General features: G+C 51.6%; 3 protein-coding genes across 3 annotated transcripts; 1 reads left to right on the forward strand and 2 right to left on the reverse strand.

Moving 5' to 3' along the window:
• Positions 1–7,305: 7,305 nt before the first annotated feature.
• Positions 7,306–8,707, reverse strand: SAPIO_CDS7784 (Ornithine aminotransferase; the record flags this gene model as incomplete). Its single annotated transcript, XM_016789576.1, has 2 exons — positions 7,306–8,142; positions 8,204–8,707. 2 exons carry the CDS (start codon positions 8,705–8,707, stop codon positions 7,306–7,308), a joined length of 1,341 nt encoding a protein of 446 aa, XP_016641403.1.
• Positions 8,708–10,921: 2,214 nt separating this feature from the next.
• SAPIO_CDS7785 (GPI mannosyltransferase 3) lies at positions 10,922–12,869 on the forward strand (the record flags this gene model as incomplete). The annotated part of the gene is made up of 4 exons (XM_016789577.1): positions 10,922–11,116; positions 11,196–11,405; positions 11,491–11,645; positions 11,705–12,869. 4 exons carry the CDS (start codon positions 10,922–10,924, stop codon positions 12,867–12,869), a joined length of 1,725 nt encoding a protein of 574 aa, XP_016641404.1.
• A 972-nt stretch (positions 12,870–13,841) lies between these two features.
• On the reverse strand, positions 13,842–16,873 carry SAPIO_CDS7786 (Rho GTPase activator; the record flags this gene model as incomplete). The annotated part of the gene is made up of 2 exons (XM_016789578.1): positions 13,842–16,081; positions 16,192–16,873. 2 exons carry the CDS (start codon positions 16,871–16,873, stop codon positions 13,842–13,844), a joined length of 2,922 nt encoding a protein of 973 aa, XP_016641405.1.
• Positions 16,874–21,055: the final 4,182 nt, after the last annotated feature.

Genomic DNA, 21,055 nt, shown 5'->3' on the forward strand with positions numbered 1-21,055 from the left:
TTGTTCTCTTATAGCGTGGGACGTGGAGTGTACAAAGAAGTCCCAGCCAGAAATAATGTTCCGGAAGCACATCAAGAAGTCCAAGGACTGGATCCGCTGCTTCAGGATAAAGCACTTGCACTAACAATAGATCAGCAATCAATGATCTGGATCGGGGTGTAGGTACTTCGTACACACAAAGTTCCTTGACCGATTCTTGGACTCTATCCGGCATGATTAGAAACCTCCACCACCATACATACTGTACGGATAAAGCAGGAACGAGGAGGGACCCCTGCCTCGTCTCCTTTGCACGTTGGTTTAGGTCATGTTGAATGACTAGACTTGGACCAAGCCCGGGAATAATAATGCTAGAATGCACTGGGTACATGGATTTCAAGTGAGGCTTGCATCTCCTCTTTTCAGATGTTGGGGAAGCGCGACAGGGGCCTATAGGTACCTCCGTACCATGCCGTCCGGTTCATGTGACCCTTGTTCTGTTTCCTGCTTCGTTTCTTTCCTGGACCAACAATCCAAGCCATCTTCACTCCCTGCAGACGACGCTTCATCCAGTGCAGGAGCAATGAGGTAATGTGTGGGTTGTAATGTGTGGGTAAGGAGCTCAGTTTCTAACTATAATGTAATGGAAGAGGACTGAGGTAGTCATAGGACTAGCTCCTAAAACGTCCTAGCCTACAGAGCCTGTCCGGTCAAACCGTGATCGTTGGTACCCAGTCAGGGACCCAAGCCTTTTCCCCCATCGCAGAAAGTTAAGAATCAAATTCAATGTACCCTGTCCGAGCCGGACAGTCCTTCTTCTTTGTTCTTCTTCCTAACAGCACAACGTTGCAGCACCCAGAAAGGGGGCTTAACTCTGGGCATGTGTCTGTAAACGTTAGTTCGGAAGAGTTAAGGCGCTTAAGAGCCGAGAAGGGACCATATTTGTACGAAGAAGATCCCCGGCTGCTCCTCCCTCCAAGTCTAAGGTTAGATAGACGTATTAATCCCAAACCTTGATAGATGCAAAGGCACGCATCTCCGTTGAAAGGGCAATGGGTCTGTTCTCTTCAGGTCATCTCCGGACAGATTTGCCTTGAGGCAGTTTCCAGTTCTATGTTGGTAATTCGAACTCTGTGCAGTCCTAGCCGAGCCGAACTGTAGATAATAGGACTCTGCTTATCAGAGTAACCCCCCGTTCTTGGTCGGGAGATGTTGCGTGCCGAAGAGGAGCAATTGCAAAAGTTTGGATGGCACTGACGCACCAAGCCCGCTCCTCCAAACCACAATATTTCAACGCTTGTCAACAGCAACGTAGGCTCGAGCTAACGGCCAGACTTTGGCGCCAGCCGAGTCCCTCCCTCTCCCTCGGATTGCTCATCACAACCACAAATTGACAAGCTGACGAAACAGCACCCTTCAACTCATGCCGTACCATCGTCGTCGGTCTTGGTATGACCCTCCCTTCCCTGGCTCCTAACCTAACCAGTCTAGTGAACATTGCGCTTTGAACGTCATCTGCTATCGCTGCATGGTACCTACCATTGAGGGTTCTAGTGCATGCGACATGTTCTCCCTTCTTCTGCACTATTAGTATTGATCCTACGAAGTAGACCAGGCAATTCAGATGCCCAGAGGCTTTCAGCCAAATACAAACCAAACAGTTTTGGCGCCTTTGCCCCATCGTTCAGCTTGTGGGACGACCTGCAAGGTGAAACCACCGGACCACTGCCCCGACATTGATGCCCCTGCCACCTCCGAAAACTCCTATCATTGTTTCTTCGATTTTGCCGATCCTGGCTCCTGAAAGAACAGCGCTCATCGATCGATGAACTCCTCCAGCACATTGCTACTCCTTGCGGGGAAAATATCCTTGTACTAGCATGGGTCTGATCCACCGCATCTGAAAGTTAAACCAGTGCACGAGGACATCGAAATGCCGAACAAAGTGTGGATTTTGGTTTAATGCACTCATTGTGTTTCCCTTTCCATCACCCCAGAACCAAACTCATGATAATACAGGGATTTGATTCAATGTGCCGGGCATTCTAGGAACGACGCTCGCTTGATGCAACTAAAGGGAGAATCAAAGTAACCAACCAAGAACAGACATGACGTATCGATAAGTTACTGTAACCAGATTAAGGGATACTTATATTTTACACATATTTTATATTATAAAACTAGTATTTTCTAAACGGATCAAAGTACTTGCAAGGAGCCCCACCCGCTTGTGTCTCCTTTGTTCTTTGCCGATTCTCTAACAAGATCTCGCGAAGCATTGGAGGTTAGTTGGTGACGACCCTTTTCTGCCTATTCTCCTCAGGATACGAGAGCGTTAGTGCGTCATTCTCCCTTATCGGCTGTTTTCCCAGTCAATGCCATTCATGATTTGTGACCGATAACGCGAAATGGACGACTATCACCCTTTACGCCATTGTGTTTCTCGCAAGGGCCGTTCCCAGCCCGACCGGACGCAACGAGAATCTGGACTGGTAAACTGGACTAGTAAACTGGACACTAGCTTTCGAGCTTCCACAGTGGGCGAAGGTTACTCCCGAGAGAGCAGTGTGGGATGGAGTGGTTGGTTACATTCCCCGCCCCGCCCGAGATGCATGTTATCACTAGCCAGCGATAAGAAGCTTGGGGACTACCAACATCGTGCAGCGCAGCAGCGCATCCGGCGGCGGCCTGACATATTTCAACGGCTGGCGAAAAGGGCGAAATTCAAAATAGCATGTGCTTGACTGTAAATCCTTGGGACCTATAGGATGGTTTGCCTTAACTTTTGCTCATGCTTTGACCGATCCAAGGCCCACACAAGGTTGTGGGAAGAAGAGGGGGGAGTTTGGGACGTCGCCCCAGGACGGGCTTCTTATTGATGGAAGTGGTTGGTTTTCTGTCTCGGGACTGTTTTTGGGGGTCCACCCATTCCCCAATTACCTCGAGCTACCCGTAGATTTCCTATACTCCTACTACCAAAGTACTCATATATCCCAAAAATCCATCCCTCCCGGACAAAGCTGACAGCTCGTTGGGCCATTTTTAATGGGGCCCTCCTGCATCTGCAAAAGGCACATCAACCTTGTGCCATGTAGACGAGTGCCTGAAGGAGACCCTGAGGCCTTGCAGCACATCCCTGACATTCGCATTCGCAACTCTTGCCCCCGACTCTTTTTCACATTTTTTTCTACTCAACTGCACACGCGGTCCAGTGCGCATCCGGGCTCTGGAACTGGAGATAGTACACCACTGACCGCTGGACGGTGTTTCGGAATGAAGAAGCGACATTCTCGAGTGGGGAGTGTACAACCTTTGCTAGCGTTCAAGTGTTTTCCATTGCCGGTGTCGGAATCTGGTTTCTAGAACGTGGGTCTGGCATTATCCGCGTTCTTCGGCGACCCTGTACGCAGTTCCCGAAGCATGGTGGTGTGTTAGCCCGTTGATTAGATCGTTAAGTTGGCACCAGATGCTCACTGGGCATCGTCGTATCAGCATGCTCAAATAGTGGTGTAGAAGTGTACGCTTGCAATATTCGCTATGTTGGGGGTGGGTGTGCAGATACACCCTCAGTTAGCCAACCAAGGTATCCATTGATCTGTTAATCAGAGGACAAAGTATCAATTCAGTATCAACTCGTCTCGTACTGGACTCGTATCCATGTACAAGCCGTCTACTTGCAGCTTCATCGACCAGCTGTGAGCCAGAAACCAAAACCGTGCTCTCTAGACTCCGGAGAACTTTCGTACCTGTTGTGACCGGTCCAACCGAGTGCCGGTCTGCCTGACAGACATTGATACTCGAGCGCCAAAATCCGCCCGCACACTTCATGTTCAACGCCGGTCGCAGAATCAAGTCACCTGTGTTAGCCCGCGTCGTATCAGAATCGCGCATCATTAGCTTGGCTCACCTCCGATTTGCCTTTTTATCCACCGACGGCACCGACTGACCGAGGGCGTGGAGGGGATTGGATGAATCAAATGCAGGCACTTCAGCGCTCTTCAACACCGCCCACTGTCAGTCAAACAGTCCTCGTGGGAGCAACTCCGGCCGTTTTGGATGCCTGAGAAATTGATGTAAACTGTAAATTATTTGCCCCCTCACGCTGTGCGCCGTGAAAGAAGACCAAAGCAACATCGATATCAATACGTCAATCCCTCCGGCCATACTTCATGCATCCAGCAAAAGCAAAGTTGTATTGATCGTGGTGGGTGATGGTTGTCGAGGATTAGTCCTCACAGTCAAACTCATACGTGGGAGGGCCTGATTGAGCTGGTGGACGCTCACCACCATCCATCTTGTTTTTCTTCACCTTCTCCTTTAGATTGTTGCTATTGTTGTTATTCATTCCCCCTGTGCTTCGCCATTAATCGCTTGGCTCCTCGGCTCTGCACCTGGCTCCGTGGTTACCTCGCATTACCTTAGAGCAACATCAAACATCAGGTCCCTGACATCTGACGTTGTTTGGACAGACTTGGATAGATCCGGCCCTGCCAAAATCACTATTGCCACATCGTTGGCCCCGTTTTCGGTCGTCGCCATCCGCCACGAAGAAAATGTCATCCATTGCGCCATCACCTGACGTCTCGAGCTCATCTCTACGAAGTACTCAGTTGTAAGGGCAGATTTTCCGTGTACAAACACAGAAGGTAAACAGAGGGATCAGATGAATTAGATCCTTCGCGTCGATATCATGTCCATCTAAAGCTCGTAAATTTCCCTCAAATCTTATTAGTTTACACGCAGACCGGCGCCCGATCTAATGCAGGAAGAAAGTAATCTTACAATTGTTCCAACAGTGAGCTGGCTAGCTTCGAGGTATTGATTTGATAGATTGATAGATTGATCGCCTGTGCTGTGTCTACTTGTCCTCTAAAGCTTCCCACCATCCCAGCCTCAATCCCTCTCCCCCCCCCCCCTTATCAGCCATATCGGCCAAGATGGCAACCATCCAATCCCCGTTTTCGTCTACCGGCATTTTCCACTTCGCCCAAGGGAGGCTTTTGTCAACTGGCCCTTCCGAGATGCTCGCATGGATGAAGGTGGGAAGAACCCCTGGGCCAAGACCTACAGTCCTACACCACTGACGCAGCGATTTCGCTCGAAGAGCCACGCTCACCCTCCCATTCAGTGTTTTTTCCAAGTGGTCTGACCTGCTTCTTTTCCCTCTTTTTATTTTCTCTCTCAAAAACTTGATTTACTTGTGCCTTGTCGTAAGAAGAGGAGAGCAAAAGATGTCGCCTACTTTCCAAATGCGTGAAGAGCCGCAGCTGTCTCGACACCAAATCCTCGTATGCCATTTATCGAAGTACCTACATATGCAAGCTGTGAAGCAGGAATGCTGAGGTCCGGCCAGCCGATCGAAACACTGTCGTACCTCGTAGGACTAGATTTGAGCCTCCGGTTGGTCCAATGCATGGCTGCCCGCCACCTTTCCCCCCCAGCCTGTCCGGAGCTTGGCTTCCAGCGTCCTCCTCCCCCCCTTGCCTCCATGCAAGAGGGTAGCCTTGCTCATCCCTTGGCCTTTTAGGTCTCTGCGTTAAAAGCGGAATGTACACCCGGGACGCCCTTATGCATCGGGGGCTTGCATGGATTCCTAGGCAGAAACTGTACGAGTATGCGGGCCTCAGATATTTCGTCCAAAAGCATCAGAGGAAATTGGAAAATTGAATTGTTGCCTGGTATTATCAGCAAAATCCCCAATTTTGTTAATCTAGGCTCCAGGAAGGAGGGTTCCTAATATCCCTTGCGAGACTAAATGTCACCGGGCTCGGTCTAGTTCTAGCCGAATGGTGTCATGACAAGAGAATCCTTCATGAGGTCATTGATGCGACCGTGAATATTATGCTCCTGTCGAACCCCGGGTGGCATGGTCCGAGTGCATGACCTGTTCGAATCCCGAGATCGGCTTGTGCGCCGCCCATTGGTATCCGGAGCACCGCCTCTGTTTTCTTGGCCGAGTTCCATTAGAGCGAACCGAGAAGATGAGTCGTGCTGCCCCGGTCTTTCCGATTCGCGCGAGAGAGCCGATCCGGAATAAGAATAAGAACCATCGTCCTAATTCCCTATCAGCTGCAGAGAAAACCGCAGGCGACTTGCGAGGAGAAGTGAATAATGGGACTGAGTAGGACTGAGTAGGACTGAGTAGGACTGAGTGAGCGATGAGAGAGAGAGGGAGAAATGGCAATTTCGATTGAGGCGTGACAAGAATCAGAAACGCCAAAAAAAGAAAACAATCTACCCAAAAAATGAGGTTGACATACAACACCGGGGATTCGCTGGTCGTCACCGACCCAACTACTAACACCGGCGCTCCGTGGTTTATGTACAGGGGAGCAGACGGGACCCTCAGGTTCCCACGGGCTATGGTCGTATGTGCTTGTATCTTGGTCTCTGCCGTGAATATAAATCCTCCCTTTTTGTCTGAGAAATCCTCCAGCACTTCGAGATATCGTCGAGTTCCCCAAGGCAACTAGATCTCAGTTCCGGCCATGTAGGTAGATCGAGACTCGGGTCCAGATACCTGGATAGACATCACCCTTGACACAGCAACGACTGCTTTTCAACGACCCAAACTTCTGCTTCCCTTCCTCATCTCCCGTCCCTCCTGACTCCCGAGACCACCCTGTGCCCAACGGGAACCAATGTTACAAACGCCATCCTCCCACAACATAGCTCGTATCACGCACACCTATCCACCCCGGCTCGAAAACGGGAAAGCACCGCAAATGCATCCTTCCGCGACCTGCCGAAGACTATTCCTCTCGGTAAACAAACAACCGGAGGAAGAAGAAGGTCGCGGGTATTAAACCCATCTCCCTCGCGCGGTGAGTTACACATGCCACAGTATTCGCCGGGGACCGCATGAAAGGCAGATATGGACATCTCCCGCCATTTCCTGCTAGCGTTCCCAGTCTTCTTTCAGTTGTGCACATGTCACGAATAAGATCTGTGCCACCCTAGACATGAGTCGTTTGTTGGGCATCATGAACTCGTAGTATTTATGTAGTAGTAAATCTGTAGAGGGCGGGTTCAAGATCCGCACGTAAGGTTGCGCTGGGCCTCCTGTCCGTTGTTCTATTTTTTTTCTCATACAAAAGAGACTTGGTATATCCAACCCATAGAGTCAAACAGACAATTCCCAGTGAACTCCCTGATGCCCATCAAGGGCTCACTAGATGGCGCCACTTGTTTCCCTCCCGTTATAAGATTGAAGAATATCCAAAAAATATTATCAGAAAAAAAAAAAAAAAATTGGCGCAGCAATTTCGGAGCACGCCACTCAATGGCACATCTTCTTGCACATGCATATCCGTGTAAATCTCCAATCTAATGCACCGCCTTCTCCGCGTTCGGCAACCCCTCAATCGCCTCCGTAATAACACCCAGGGCCTTCCTGAGCTCCTCCTCAGTAATCACCAACGGCGGCGCGAACCGGATAATGTTGCCGTGGGTAGGCTTGGCCAACACGCCCTTGTTCTTCAAACTGATGCAAAGATCCCACGCCGTCCGGCCGTTGGTCTTGGACTCGTCAATGACAACGGCATTGAGAAGACCCTTTCCGCGAACGGTTTGGACGACGGGAGACTTGAGCGCCGTGATGCTGTCCCGGAAGATACGGCCGAGCTTCTCGGCATTGCCGGCCATGTCCTCTTCCTTGATGAGCTCGAGGGCGCGGATGGACACGGCCGCGCCGAGGGGATTACCGCCAAAGGTGGATCCGTGGGTTCCTGGCTCGATGACTAGCATGATCTCCTTGCTGCTGAGCACGGCACTGACAGGGTACATTCCGCCGGCGATGGCCTTGCCAAGGGCGATGATGTCGGGCTTGATGCCGGCCCACTGCGAGCAGAGCATCTTGCCCGTCCGCGCGATGCCCGTCTGAATCTCGTCGCAGATGAGGAGGACGTTGTGCTTCTTGCAGAGCTCGTGGACGCGCGTGAGGTAATCATCGTCGGGGACCACGACGCCGGCTTCGCCCTGGATGGGCTCGATTATGAAGGCGGCGGTGTCCTTGCCATGGGCCTCTAGCGCTTCCTCGATGTCGGCGACGTTGTTGAAGCGGATCGTCTTACCGGTCGAGGGGATCTTGGAGCCGATGTTTGGCACATATGGGCCATAGTTGTCTCTTGATTCGGGGTCCGTGGAGAGTGAGATTGCCGCCATCTGGCGTGTATTAGCAGGCAGGAAGCAACTTTCGCGGCGGCACTTCTTGTTCTAGACTTACAGTTCGGCCATGGAAGTTACCCTCAACAGAAAAGACTAGCGCTTTTCCTTGTTCAACACCCTTCACCTTGTACGCCCACTTCCTCGCAACCTTGATGGCCGTCTCGACCGCCTCGGCACCTGTGTTCATGGGCAGCACCATGTCGTACCCAAACACGTTCTTCACGAGTTCGGCCCACTTCGGGAACACATCGTTATAGAAGGCCCTCGAGCTCAGCGTTAGCCTGCCTGCCTGGTCGCAGAGAGCCTTGACGAGCTCGGGGTGGCAATGGCCTTGGTTCACGGCGCTGTAGGCCGAGAGGAAGTCAATGTACTTCCTGCCCTCGGGGTCCCATACGTAGATTCCCTGAGCGCGGGAAAAGACGACGGGCAGGGGATGGTAGTTGTGGGCGGCGAATTCGTTCTCGCCGGCGATGGCGGCGTCGGTGGAGGCGGCGTGGACTCGGGGATTGAGAGGGGAAGAGGTGCTGTTGCCATTGGGACTGTCGTTTGCATGTGGCGCCATGATGGGTGGTGGTTGTCGGTTCAGATAGTCTAGAGTAAGTTCTGATCTGGCTTGTGGAAAGTTCCAAGTTCCAAGTCTGAAGTCTGGGAAGGGATCAAGACGTGAATGCGATTTAGAAGCTTCTAGGATCTATTCAAGATCTATTCAAGACAGAAGATGAAAGTCTACAAGGAAGATGAACAGTAGAAGATGGTAGACCGATGTCAAGGATTGTGTGAAACAAACAGAAAGCTAAGATATGCGAGGACATCGATTGGACTGGGGGTGGGGGGCTTATTATAGACCGAAAAGTATAATCCTCGCTGGTAGCCGACTTGCTCGTAGTGAAGGCGGGTGGGTTTGGACCGGACCCCATTTTGGGGCGAGCGGGCGCCGGTAAAGCGCGGATCTACATTGGATCTAATGAATCCAATCATTGAGTATGACAAGGGGCGAACCTGGGAAACCTGGCAAACTTGGGAAGAGAATTGAGGGGGGTTCCTCACCGCAGTTAGCCCGTGTCGGAATGGCCGCCGAGTGTTTCCCCTAAGCGCAGGTTTAAGCGACCTGAGGTGAGGAAGTGGTGGTTTTTGGAGGGGCTAAAAAAGTAGGACGAGGAAATCAATTGCAAGGTTGCACGAGCGGTGACATCGGTGACATAATGCCCCGATTCTGCTCCAATCATGACCCTCAATTTCTTAATCATTGAATCCTGCTATGTGGGACCCTTGCCTCTTCTCTTCTTCCTAAGCTGCAGCTTGTGCTCTTCCGTGGTTCCCCTCCACTGCCGTTAAAGGCAAGAGGTTGGCCATTCGATTCGTTTTGATTTGGCAATACTACCAAGTACGAGGATCCGGTCCCCGGACCTGGCTTACTTGGTGATAGTCTGACCATGCGAAGCATTCCTTGGGACATGGCATGCCGAAGCAAAGCGGCTCGTCGTCTCTATTATCGCCACCGCGACCAATTGCAGCGTCCCATCTGTCTCCAGGTAGATTAGATTATATCCTGAATCCGGGGAGATCCATGGATCGTTGATGGGCATTGGGAAGGTCGGGTTGAGTATCTCCACCCACAGTTAACCTAATGCTACTTGCTCACTTGCGCTGCTGTCCTACATGTCCAACAGAGGTGGCCCTGGGGTTTGGTCCTCTTCCGACAACGGCGAAGCAAACCCCAGCCTGATACCGCTAGTGTAGTCTTCCAGACCCCAGGCTGAATGGCCTCCACTTGCCCAGATATGGTCAATCGACAGTGCAGATTCTCTGGCAAGCCAATAGGATCCGGCTTATTCCCCTTGCTTGCCATCTGGGCTTGGCTCTCGGGCCTCGACCAGCAACAGCCAATAAACGCGGCACTCAGCGGCACTCAGAGCAGGTCACGAGTCGAAATCGACCTTCTTCTCGGCTCCGTGCGGAGGAGACTTTTTTTGTGCCTTCTTGACCCGGCCTAGTTGTGATACTGGGTATTGTTTACTGGTTAGTGAAATGTTGCTCGGCTTGGGCCGGCGAGCTCCTCACCCTCTTGCAGCAACAACCCAGCCGCCGTATCAACATTGTCTTTGCCGTGGTTCTGTGACCGCCGCCGCATTCACCGCGAGTTACTTCGTACTGGCAAATCATCCCGCAACCCCAGACTTATCGAGAGCCAGAACTGCGGAATACTTCAAATCTAATCGCCCTTCCCGTCTTACAAGCATGGCCACGTGTCTCTTGCAGAATAGATAACGGAATCTGCATCTCCCATTAAACTCGATAGACGACGAGTACATGTAATCCTGCACTTGATAGGTCGCGCGAGAATCGCCAGAGCCGTGCAGGGTCGGCCTAGATTACCGGCTTGGTAGACTATTTCGCCGTCTCTGTATGCCTCCCAATTCTTCGACTCACATGCAAGGCGAATATTCTCGATCTTCCAGCACCGATGCAATTAGGGTGGTGATTATGCATGTATCCGTTTATTGGGATATAGAGCTAGTTTGCCCTGTAGCAGACCCATTTGCATTAATCCGGTTCTAGCCCCTGTAATGAGATCTTGCCAACCTGACCAGGCGGCTACCCCTGGCTCCCTGTTCCTGGCACGCGTCAAGGACCGATGACGACGTGAATAATTAGAATGTTCCAGTTTACCAGGCATCCGCGTCCGCATGTAATTAACGATCACGAACCGGGAGAATTTGGCGCCAGGAGCACATCCGGATCTCCCAGCTCCTTTTTTTAGAAGCCGTTTACCATCATGGCTTCCACCAAGAGCTCCCATTCTCCAAGAGTAGGATATTCTAGTGGGAAGGTCCTCGGCGCCTTGATCTTGCTCCGGCTTGTCAACGTTGCCTTGACCCAGACCTTCTTCCAGCCGGACGAATATTTCCAATGTCTCGAACCAGCCTGGCAGGCCGCCTTTGGGAAAGACAGCGGTGCATACATCACCTGGGTTTGTTATTTCCACATCTCCCTAGATGGATTTTTGGCCCTGTGCCGAACTAACCCAGAGATAGGAATGGCAATTCCAGCTCAGGTCCTCGCTGCACCCAGCACTGTTTGCCGCCGTTTATAAGCTTGCTGACCTGGTCGGGCAATATGTCGTACCCGGTCTCAGAACGACGCTTCTTCTTTGGGCACCTAAAGTTACCCAGGCGGTGATTGCGGCCCTGGGAGACTGGTACACCTGGAGGCTGGCCAAAAGGCTTTACAGGGATGACACGGCTGCCTCGACTGCTGCAGTAAGAAATCTTAACCCGTACTCATGGTATGGACCTACAACTGACTCGGCCGTAGCTTTGGATGACGGTACTTAATCCGTGGCAGTGGTACGTCTCAGTGAGGACGTTCTCCAACTCTTTGGAGACGACGCTTACCATTGCGGCGCTCAACTATTGGCCCTGGGACTTGTTCCAACCTCCTGTAAAGGAAAAGATCAGATCCTTCGGGTCCATGATCCGTAGCCCGGAGGGTCTCAGGAGGTAAGGAGCCGAACTTAACCCTAACGCCCGAGATTCTCTGCTCACTCACCACGTTCTAGTCTCCGACTTTCCCTTGTTTTGGCTGCGACTGCGGTCCTTCTCCGACCTACAAATATGTTCATCTGGGCGCCTGTCTTCATTTTCACCCTCATTCCGAATCGCCTGTCGCCTCTCCTGACTCATCCCACCCTTAAGGAGACCGTCCTTTTTATCCGCGAGGTGGTAGTTTACGGTGTTCTGACCCTCGCGGCCTCCCTAGCCGCTGACCGCCTCTACTTTGGCTTCTGGACCTTCCCGCCCTATAAGTGGCTCTACTTTAACCTCTCCCAGTCCCTCGCCATCTTCTACGGCGAGAACCCCGGCCACTACTACCTCACCCAGGGACTCCCACTCCTCTGCACCACCCTCCTCCCCTTCGTCCTTCTCGCGCTATGGAGATCCGACCCCGATCCCGCTGTATCCCAAGCCTTCAAGGTCTTCAGATGGGCAGTCTACCTGACCATCACCATCCTCTCGCAAGTCTCCCACAAAGAAGCCCGCTTCATCTACCCCCTCCTCCCCCTCCTCCACATCCTCGCCGCCAAACACGTCTCCCACTTCTTCCTCTGGTCCCCCTCCCACCCATCCATGCCCTCCCAGCTCCACCACAAAGGCTACCTAGCCGCCGGCCTCCTCATCAACCTCCTCCTAGCATCCTACCTCTCCGTCGCCCACCAACGCGCCGTCATCTCCGTCCTCGACTTCCTCCGCGACCAATATGCGACGGGTGATATCTCCACAGCCCCCATGACGTTCGGCGACAATAAACCATACGTATACTTCCTCACTCCGTGCCACTCTACCCCCTGGCGCTCACACCTCATCCACCCTAACCTCTCCGTCGGAGCCCTCACTTGCGATCCACCCTTACACACGGCGCCCGGGACCATGGAGAGGGCGTTATACAGGGACATGGCCGACCGCTTCTACGATAGTCCCATCGGGTTCCTCTCCCACGAACTTTGGCCCGTCGAGGCGCCGTCGGAGGACAAGGCCGGCGCGGTGGGGGTTCCTCATTTTATTGTTGGCTTCGAGGGGATTGAGCCGGTGATTACGGAGTTTTTTGATGGGCCTGGTAGGGAGCACGGCGTGGAGTTGAAGCGTGTGTGGGAGGGTTGGAATGGGTTTTTTAGTGAAGATTGGAGAAGGTCTGGGAAGTTGATTGTTTGGGAGACGGGTGTATAGAATTTCTTTTAGTCGTTTTTTGGTCGTCTTGGATCAACGATAAATTTCAAGGGTATAAAACATGTAGGATAGATAGATAGAAGGGAGAAAAGGAGGCTTTAACAATGTTCACATCCATCATCACGGCAAAGACATTAATCTACAACCTTCTTAATCCATAAAAGTAGAAGAAACAGAGCAGAAGGGAAGGTCGATCCTCAAAGTAGTGAAACAAGACCCCAAAACAGCTCCTAACCCAATTGCCGATCCGGGGGTTTCCTCAACGTGTTTTTCGCCCTTGAGCTTAGAGCTGCCGAAGGTTATATAGCCCCTTTCCGCTCCCCTGCGAATATATCTCTCCATAAGCCTGCAGGAGTCCTCTTGATTTCAACTTCTGCCTCTCAAGAGACCGATATCAATAACACCTAGAGACTTGTCGAAGAGAGAAGAAAAAGCAAAAACATGACGAGGGTATCCCAACAAACAGTACTCGCCCGAATGAACAAAGCCAACATCGAGGGTTTTAAAACAAGACGCTTAACATTTGCGCCATGGAGAGTTCCTGGCAAAAGGCTTGATAACTCTGTATCGTATACCAAGTAACTGGTTGGTGAAACAGAAACGACAAAAGGCGACGAGCCTAAAGGAAACCGACTCCTGATTTTCCCACTCCCTAATCCTTTCCAGACCCCAATAAACATCACGACAAAGAAGCTCCCATAAAGAAGAGAAAACAAAGAGCTCTCCTCAAAGCGTAAACCGACAAATCCTCACATTACTCGACCGGGGAAAATAGAACAAAACAATAGCCCAACAAGAAGAAGCGTTGCCTTCCACGTTTTTATTTTCCAACCCCTTCCTTTCGCGGACTCAAGCTTCCTTGCCACTCAAAAGCCACCAAGCGCCTCGCCATGAAGAATAAAGCAGAAGGAGAAGTAGATGAAAATGACCAGATTAGGATTATGGGTATCAGGGGTCGTACATTGCACTAGGCTATTCCTGATGAGCCGTCGGAGCCGTCGGAGCAATTGGTGGGGATTGATGAGGCGCAGCCTGTTGCTGCGGGGGGTTGGGCGTGAACACGGGGGTTTCCACCGGCGGGGTTGGTTGCGGTTGCGGTTGAGGGGTTTGCGCATGGGATTGAGACAGCTGAGAGGGTTTCTCGACGGCCACGATCGGTGGCAGAGGAGTGTGCTGCGGTTGCGGTTGCGGTTGCGGTTGCAATAGTGGTTGCGAGTGCTGATGCAAGTGCGCCAACTTTTCTTCCTCCCGCTTCAAATCAAGACTCTTGCCACGAAGGGAGAGAATGCTCGTACTTGAAGATGCATGCTTGTTGTGAGCGGGTGGCGATTTGTTCCGACGTTGTCCTTGCGTCTCCTTGGCCTCTCGGTATTTGTTCCTAATCCAACCGATCGGGTTCTTGGTAGACTCGTCTTTTCCAGACTCGGACTTCTCCTTTTGACTGCTGCTACCCGATTCCTGGGTCAGCTGCGTCTCGACCATGGATGACGCGGGATCAGAGCTATCATTAGTAAAGCTCTTTCGGGGTTTGCCGACACTGCCGCTAGCAAGCGATAGAGAGCTGTCCTCGGCCTGGAGATTTGTTCCCACCCCAGGGCGCGGTGACGCTAGGTTAGAGTGGTGCGAAACGGGGGCCTCGTCCTTCTTAGTGGGTCGAGAGAGCCTCCATCGCTTCTTCTTTTCCTTTTCCTGTACCTCTACGTTTGACGTTGCGGGCAGCTGCTCGTCGATGTGGTCAAATTCGGAACCCTCGTTGAATGAGGAATGGAGAGAGGTTGACGGTGATTTTTTAGGCTTGAGAGAATTTTCAGGGTGGAGGGTAGGGAGAGGCGCGGGCATTTGAGAACCTCGGGGGGTAGGCTCCGACGAGTCATCACCGGCGGGAAGTACTTGTTGGGATTCGCTTGGAGTAGTGGTGGGTGTGCCTTCCAGGCGCTCGGGAGGAGCTTCCAAGGGGTTACTGGACTCTCTTCCAGGAGAGATGCCGGTCGAATGAGGTAACGATGCGGTAGAGCTGTGTGCGCTGGCGTTTTGTATTCCACCAGCGGGAACTCTCTTTTTTAGCTTGTTACGCTGTCGTTTGTCGCCTTCACTCGTGGGGGATCTCTGAAAAAGACTTTGAAGGTTTCGCTCTTTTGTGGGCGTCGAGAGACCTTCAGAGGGCAGCTCTAGGAGCCTCTCTTGGCTGCGACCGGCACCGGCTCCGGTGGTAGGAGAAAGACTGGTGTTCCCTGCGATGGACGGGGTAATGGTGGACGCGGCAGGAGAGTCGCCGCTCAGGTCTTCGGGAGCAGTGGTGAAGTTGGGTTGTCTGACTGCCAAGGGCGAAGAATCCTTGTGAAACCGTCCTGCTGCGAGAGCGGGGGACTTCTTCGACGGCACTGTGTTGCTCCTTGCCAAGCCACCTGTGGGCGTAGTAACGATAACAGGGCTTACTGGAGTGGCGCCGCCTTCGTTTCGAGAATGTCTAGACGACGTTGAGCGATTGCGCCGTATCTTGCCATCGCGCCGGACGCTCTCGGCTCCCGCACTAGCATTTGATGCGGACCTACCCAGGTTTGAGTCCTGTCCACCAGGCGTTGGGGTCGATGGCGAGCCTGGTGCAGCCAGCACCGGTGTCCCATGCTCTACCTCTTGCTTCGTTTTCTCATCAGCAGCCGTACCTTGCATTCCGATGAGGAAGTGGTCTTGGTTCTCAATGAGGAATATCAAAACACATTGGTTAAGTCGGTATTCCTCGGGTGCCATGGCATGACCAGGATGCGACAGCATGCCAGGCTGGAAGATGGCGGCCAAGTTCTGAGAGTTCATTCGATTTAAATCAGACTTCGCCGCAAAGACAGCCAGTAAGTCGAGAATGTAGAGAAGTAGCTGCCTGTTAAGAGGCGGCAGCTCCGTAATAAGCTGCTGGTACTTCGCGATAGCGGCTTGCTCGTCGAAATCCTCAACGAATTGAGGTCCCTCTGCATCACCAGTTGCCTGTTTCGTCGCGCCTCGGAGAGGATCGCGGAACTTTTCGTAAAGGTCGAGGGGTACGACGGGCTCGGGGAGGTCGTTGAGGTATCTGCGGAACACGTTCGAGGCATCGTGAACGGTGTATTTGTCCCAAACTAGACCTTTGCCGTATCTGTCAGGCTCGTCAAAGATATTCTTCAGCTCTTTTATACGTTTTTCCGATCCGTTCAATCGGAAAATGCCTTCGACCTCGGTAGCTGTGACGTCGACCAACAAAGGAAAATGTCAGCCATAACGATAAATGCGAACAAAGCAGAGTCGGGGAGAACTGCGCCTTGACTGACGACGGTGGGGGAAGGAAGCTTACCTTTCTCCTTCAAAAACACTCCGCACTTGGCCACGACAATCGGGACATAGCCGTATATATAGCTGCTCCCGTTTTCGTCCACGAGAGATATGGCAACGTTCGCGTAGGTGATGCTTTGCCGGAGAGGAACACCGAAAATACCATGGGGTTTCGTTTCTGGTACTGTGCACGGCTTAGTATGCTCTTTACGCGTAGAGGATAGAGGGGAAGAAAATCGATCTGTGAGAGGTTTGGTGATAAAACAGCGAAAGGGAGCGACCACGATAGTTTTCAAGCGACCGGGACTTCGGTAAGCTCCACCGTGGTCCTCAGAAGTCGCATCACTCGACCTGACAACTGAAGGCGATGCTGAGGGAAATTGGGGTAAGGCGTGGGCTTCAACCTGAGCGTCGTGCTGAGCTAGGACAGCTTGGAGGTGCGCGGGCAATGGGTATCGACTATCTTCATTAAAGCGCGAGACGCCGGAATATCGCGACGGCGAAGAAATGGATTTGGATTTCGACTGGACGGGGGAATCTGTACCGTTTGCCTCTTGGTTCTTTCCCGAGGGTAATTTGAAACCCTTCCACCACGACTTCAAATCCCGCTTGCTGGGAGATGAGGCAGGATTTTCGGGAGCAGTCGGCTGCTGTAGCTGTTGAAGGCCCGACCGAATCATGGCCCCGGGCGGTGGCGTAGGCATGGCTGGGGGACGACTTCAGAGATCTGAGAAGAGGTCGATGAACAGCCTTGTCGGCTAGGCAATTCGATGGCGGGGTTCGGATGGTTTCGATGGCTCGTTGTTATTGTTGTCGGTGGAGATGGGAAATCTGTGAGATGGGTACAGGAGGAACGCGGCAGTCACGAGGGGGGTTAACAGTCGCAGGGAGGGCCAGAGGGTGTGAAGGGCGATCTGCATGGGGTAGGCGTTCAAGAGAGAGCTACAACAGGGAGACAAGCTCGACCAGAGCAAGAGTGCGAATGTGAATAAGAAGAAGGCAAGATGCAGAAGGAAAGGCGTAAAAGAACGGACTTCCTTTATCTTGTACACTTTTATTCTCGCTAGTCACTCTGCTTGTGTTGTCCCTTGTTGAAAAACTCTCGAGGATTGCGTCGGCTCGATACCCGCGATGTTTCGTGCAGCGAATGGCGATGCGCAGAGAGTTTGGAGGCGGTAGTTGATTGGATATAAGGCCGTTGCTAGAGAAAGGGGGGGTTCTCCAGCGTTATAAATTGGTCGCGGGAATGAACGTTGTTGCAAGCCGCGGATTGGATCAAATTTGAGGTTTATTAATTTGTAGCCTGCGAGGTTGAGACTCCTCGTGGAGAAACGGGTAAGCTTTGCAACGGTCCAAGGTCTGCACTCAGTGCTACTCGGTACTCAGCACGCATTCGCGGGGTGCTGTGGGAGTCCAGAGAGGAAAGATCGAGTGCCACTTGATCGATGCAGATGCAACTGGAATGAGGTGCAAAGAGGACGATCGTCAACGTCGTTTGGGGCCAGGAATGGAGATTTGGTTAGGTGTTGTCGTCGGAAACGCCAGCTTGGGACTTGGCTGGAACTGCGAGGTGTTACGGTGGACCGAACCAAGGATGATGTAGTCGAGACAAGCAGGAACATTGAACCAGCTGAGAATTGGGACCGGGTGGACTTGGATGGGCTTAGACTGGGCTGGGAGCCTGGGGCATGGCCTGGGGGCAGGGCATTGGCCGTGCTCAGCGTGCTGGGGCTGGACTTGATTTGGACAGGTCTGGAAAGGAAGGTTCAATGGTTGGCTGATGCGATGTTGCCAGGTCCTTGCAGCTGTTGCAGCTGTTGCTTGAGACTCAGCACGGATGGGACAATATGGAACAAAGCTCAAGGTCGGTCTCAAGGTCGAGGCCTGGCCAACTTGAATCCCACATACTTCGTACTGAGGGTATTCAACCGATTATCGATTTGTCTTGTACCTGGATCCTATATGTATTATCGGAGCTCAACTTGGATAATCGAATAATATTAATCGACATCTTAAAATGGTATTATTTTGCACACTTAATCGTTTCAATTTTCATTCGAGTCAAATCTAACCCAAGACCTTGATTCTTCATAACAGTCACCCCGAGCTGCAAGGGAGGACAAGTGAGCCAGCACATCACATAATCAAAAGATCAATACGCAAAACAAACGGGCGGGCTCGACCAGCTGAGCGGCTCGCATTGGGTACGAAGTAGTAGTATAAATGAACTTGCGCGATGCAACTACACACGACGATGAAGCTCTCGCACAAAGTAATACGACAGGCATCATCTTTGGCTTGTCAAGTACGAAGTATCAATGTACTCTCATCATTCGTGGGGTGCAAGAAGGACAAAAGACTTGGTGTTTGTATCACTTCCTCGAGGTACTCATAAACTTGAGTACAAAGGTACATAATTTTTAGTGTGATGTCTTGGTGAGCTTGCGAGCAGCAGGGCCTTCTCGTACCAGATACCAATTCTGGGGTGAGTCGAGTATGACTCCAGAAGTTCATCGACCTGAGACCCATTTCGTTTGCCCGTCATCCTCCTCCTACTAATTTGTAGGATCCGAGCCGTTATTTCCCTCGACGAGGGCTGAGGTACAGTACGAAGTGCTTCGTACGGTGCAGCAACATTGTTGTAAGTAATGACAAGCCAATGTCAATGTTCAGTCACACAAAGACCATTTTTGATATACTGCAAGGAGGAAAGAAAATTGCCGCGGGACAGTCTAAACCCGTGCTGCTTCGTACTTTGAGAGGAGGATGTGTTGAGATCCTGTGCTTGGGCGGATAGCTTGTCCGCCCGCCTTGTATTACTTCGTACTCCTTTACGAGCTCATTCGGAAAGTAAGAAAGTTAAGGTCAATCAACCGAGAACTCAGAAGATATCTCAAATGTACCCACAGTATTATCGCGTGGCCTATTAGGTGCACGATGAAGTAGAAGTATCAAATCTGATGTCTTATCGACTCTCCCACCACCAATGCTCAAGCCACGAGCCCTTGGCAGCATCCGAACGAATTTGGGGCTGCCTCTTGCTCGACCGAAAGTAACGAAGCTATCAACGCCATCCCCTTGGATGGTCTGAATTCCATCGAGTCTCGTTGGACAGTCCTGCTAAACTCTCATTTCAGATGAACTTGTCATCAGCTTTCTCTCGCCCTCCATTCCCCTTCTTGCTGATTGAGCGAGGTGAGTGACATTGGTATCGATACACCTGTCTCCCCCAAACGCCCTCTTCGTAACTAAAGAAAGGATTTTAAAGGGTGCCTCCTGCGAACGAGGTAACGACTGACAGACTAGGTTCCCTTCTGCTGCCTTCTAGGCTTCCGCCGCCAGCCCGGCAGAGTCAGGTATACACATCGTTCCCGGCTCCATACCACTCGTTGCATGGACAAGAGGACCTGGCAACTTGTGAGTGATGAAAACAGTGCCAGGCAAACTAGCTAAGCTTCACTTTCTTCCCTTCTTCGTTTTCTCCTTTTTCACTTTCTGTCGTGTCTCTTTCTTTTTTTTTTTTTTTCTTTTTTATTTATTTATTTTTTTTTTATATTTTTTTTTATATTTCTTGGTGCCAGTTCCTCGCTGTCATTGAGACGAGCCGGGCCATATCCTCCGCAGGACCAATCGCCAGGTCTTGTCGCATTCGTGATGTCTTCAATCGCCCTGGCCTAACCATGTCCATGGCATCAAACCAGAGTGCTTCACTGTCTCCTCGTATCTTACGAGCTCTCTACTTGTCGAGCAGACAAAATTTCGAGCCCGCCTTTGACGGTCTTGCCGAGAGCCTCCCAATAAGCCAGAACCAACTTGGTACTTCGTAAGCGCTGCTGCAGCTCTACTGACCATGCAGTCGAGACATACATTGGGAAGACCAAAAACGGTATTCCGCTGCTCGCATGGATTTTGCGTTCTTTGTCAAGCTTTTGGTCCCGCAAGAGAGCCAATGGTCTCGCCTCTGTGACACTTGTTTCAAGCTTAGTCTGTTTCATGGTCGAATGGGGAATGCAGATAGTCCCATTCACGATGGAGCAACCAGCAATTGAATTCTACATTTCCCATTGCGATTTGATGCAGAATCAACCTGGCAGCCAGTTGATCGTGGATGGGCGAGCTCGATGGATGAATTGGAAGCTTGATAGCGAGCGTTGAAAACTATCGAACAGACTCTGGCTGATAAACTCCTGGAATCCGAATTTAATGCCTTCTGAGACTAGCAGCCTATAGCTTGCACAGTGATGGTCTAGTTACTTCGTACTGATCTGGTTTCAATGGCATTGAGATCAGGCTGCCTGCTGTCTGATGAAAACGGACTGAGTTAATAGTTAATGGTGAATGGGACGGACAACTTGGACGGAACCGAGCGGTTCCTGTGCCTCGAAGACGGAGGTTAGGACAGACCACGAAACGCAGCAAATTCGCAGATCAGCCTTTTTTTTTTCCCGCTATACGAAGTAGCTCCCAGGAAACAGCATACACTGAAGTATTATTGGTTTAGATATTCAGATCTTTTGAAGCTTTCTCTCAGTGATCAAGATGATAATGCCCCGTCATTATTCCCTGTCCCAAGCTGTAGGCGCTGGAGAGAGCTTATATAAGCTGGAAGGTTCCGACTTGAACCACGACCAGAGGCAACGTGAAAGAAACAGCTGTGAGCAGACGGCAGAGCTCGCAGCGCCAAAATACAAAAATATATTGAGCTTGGTTTCCTGACTGCACTTCTGGTTGCTTGGGAGAAGAGCTTCGATCGCGACAAATTTCTTCGGCCACCACCAAACGAATTCGGCTTGCCACTGTTCGGAAAGAAACACGTCTATCTGGTCGCAGGGGTAGCAAATGAACCTCGTTGGCCCCTGAGTGTTCTCCGGCGAGCCTATATGGCG

The sequence above is a fragment of the Scedosporium apiospermum genome, assembly GCF_000732125.1.
Source record: "Scedosporium apiospermum strain IHEM 14462 chromosome Unknown SEQ_SAPIO_0110, whole genome shotgun sequence".
NCBI classification, from domain to species: Eukaryota; Fungi; Ascomycota; class Sordariomycetes; order Microascales; family Microascaceae; genus Scedosporium; species Scedosporium apiospermum.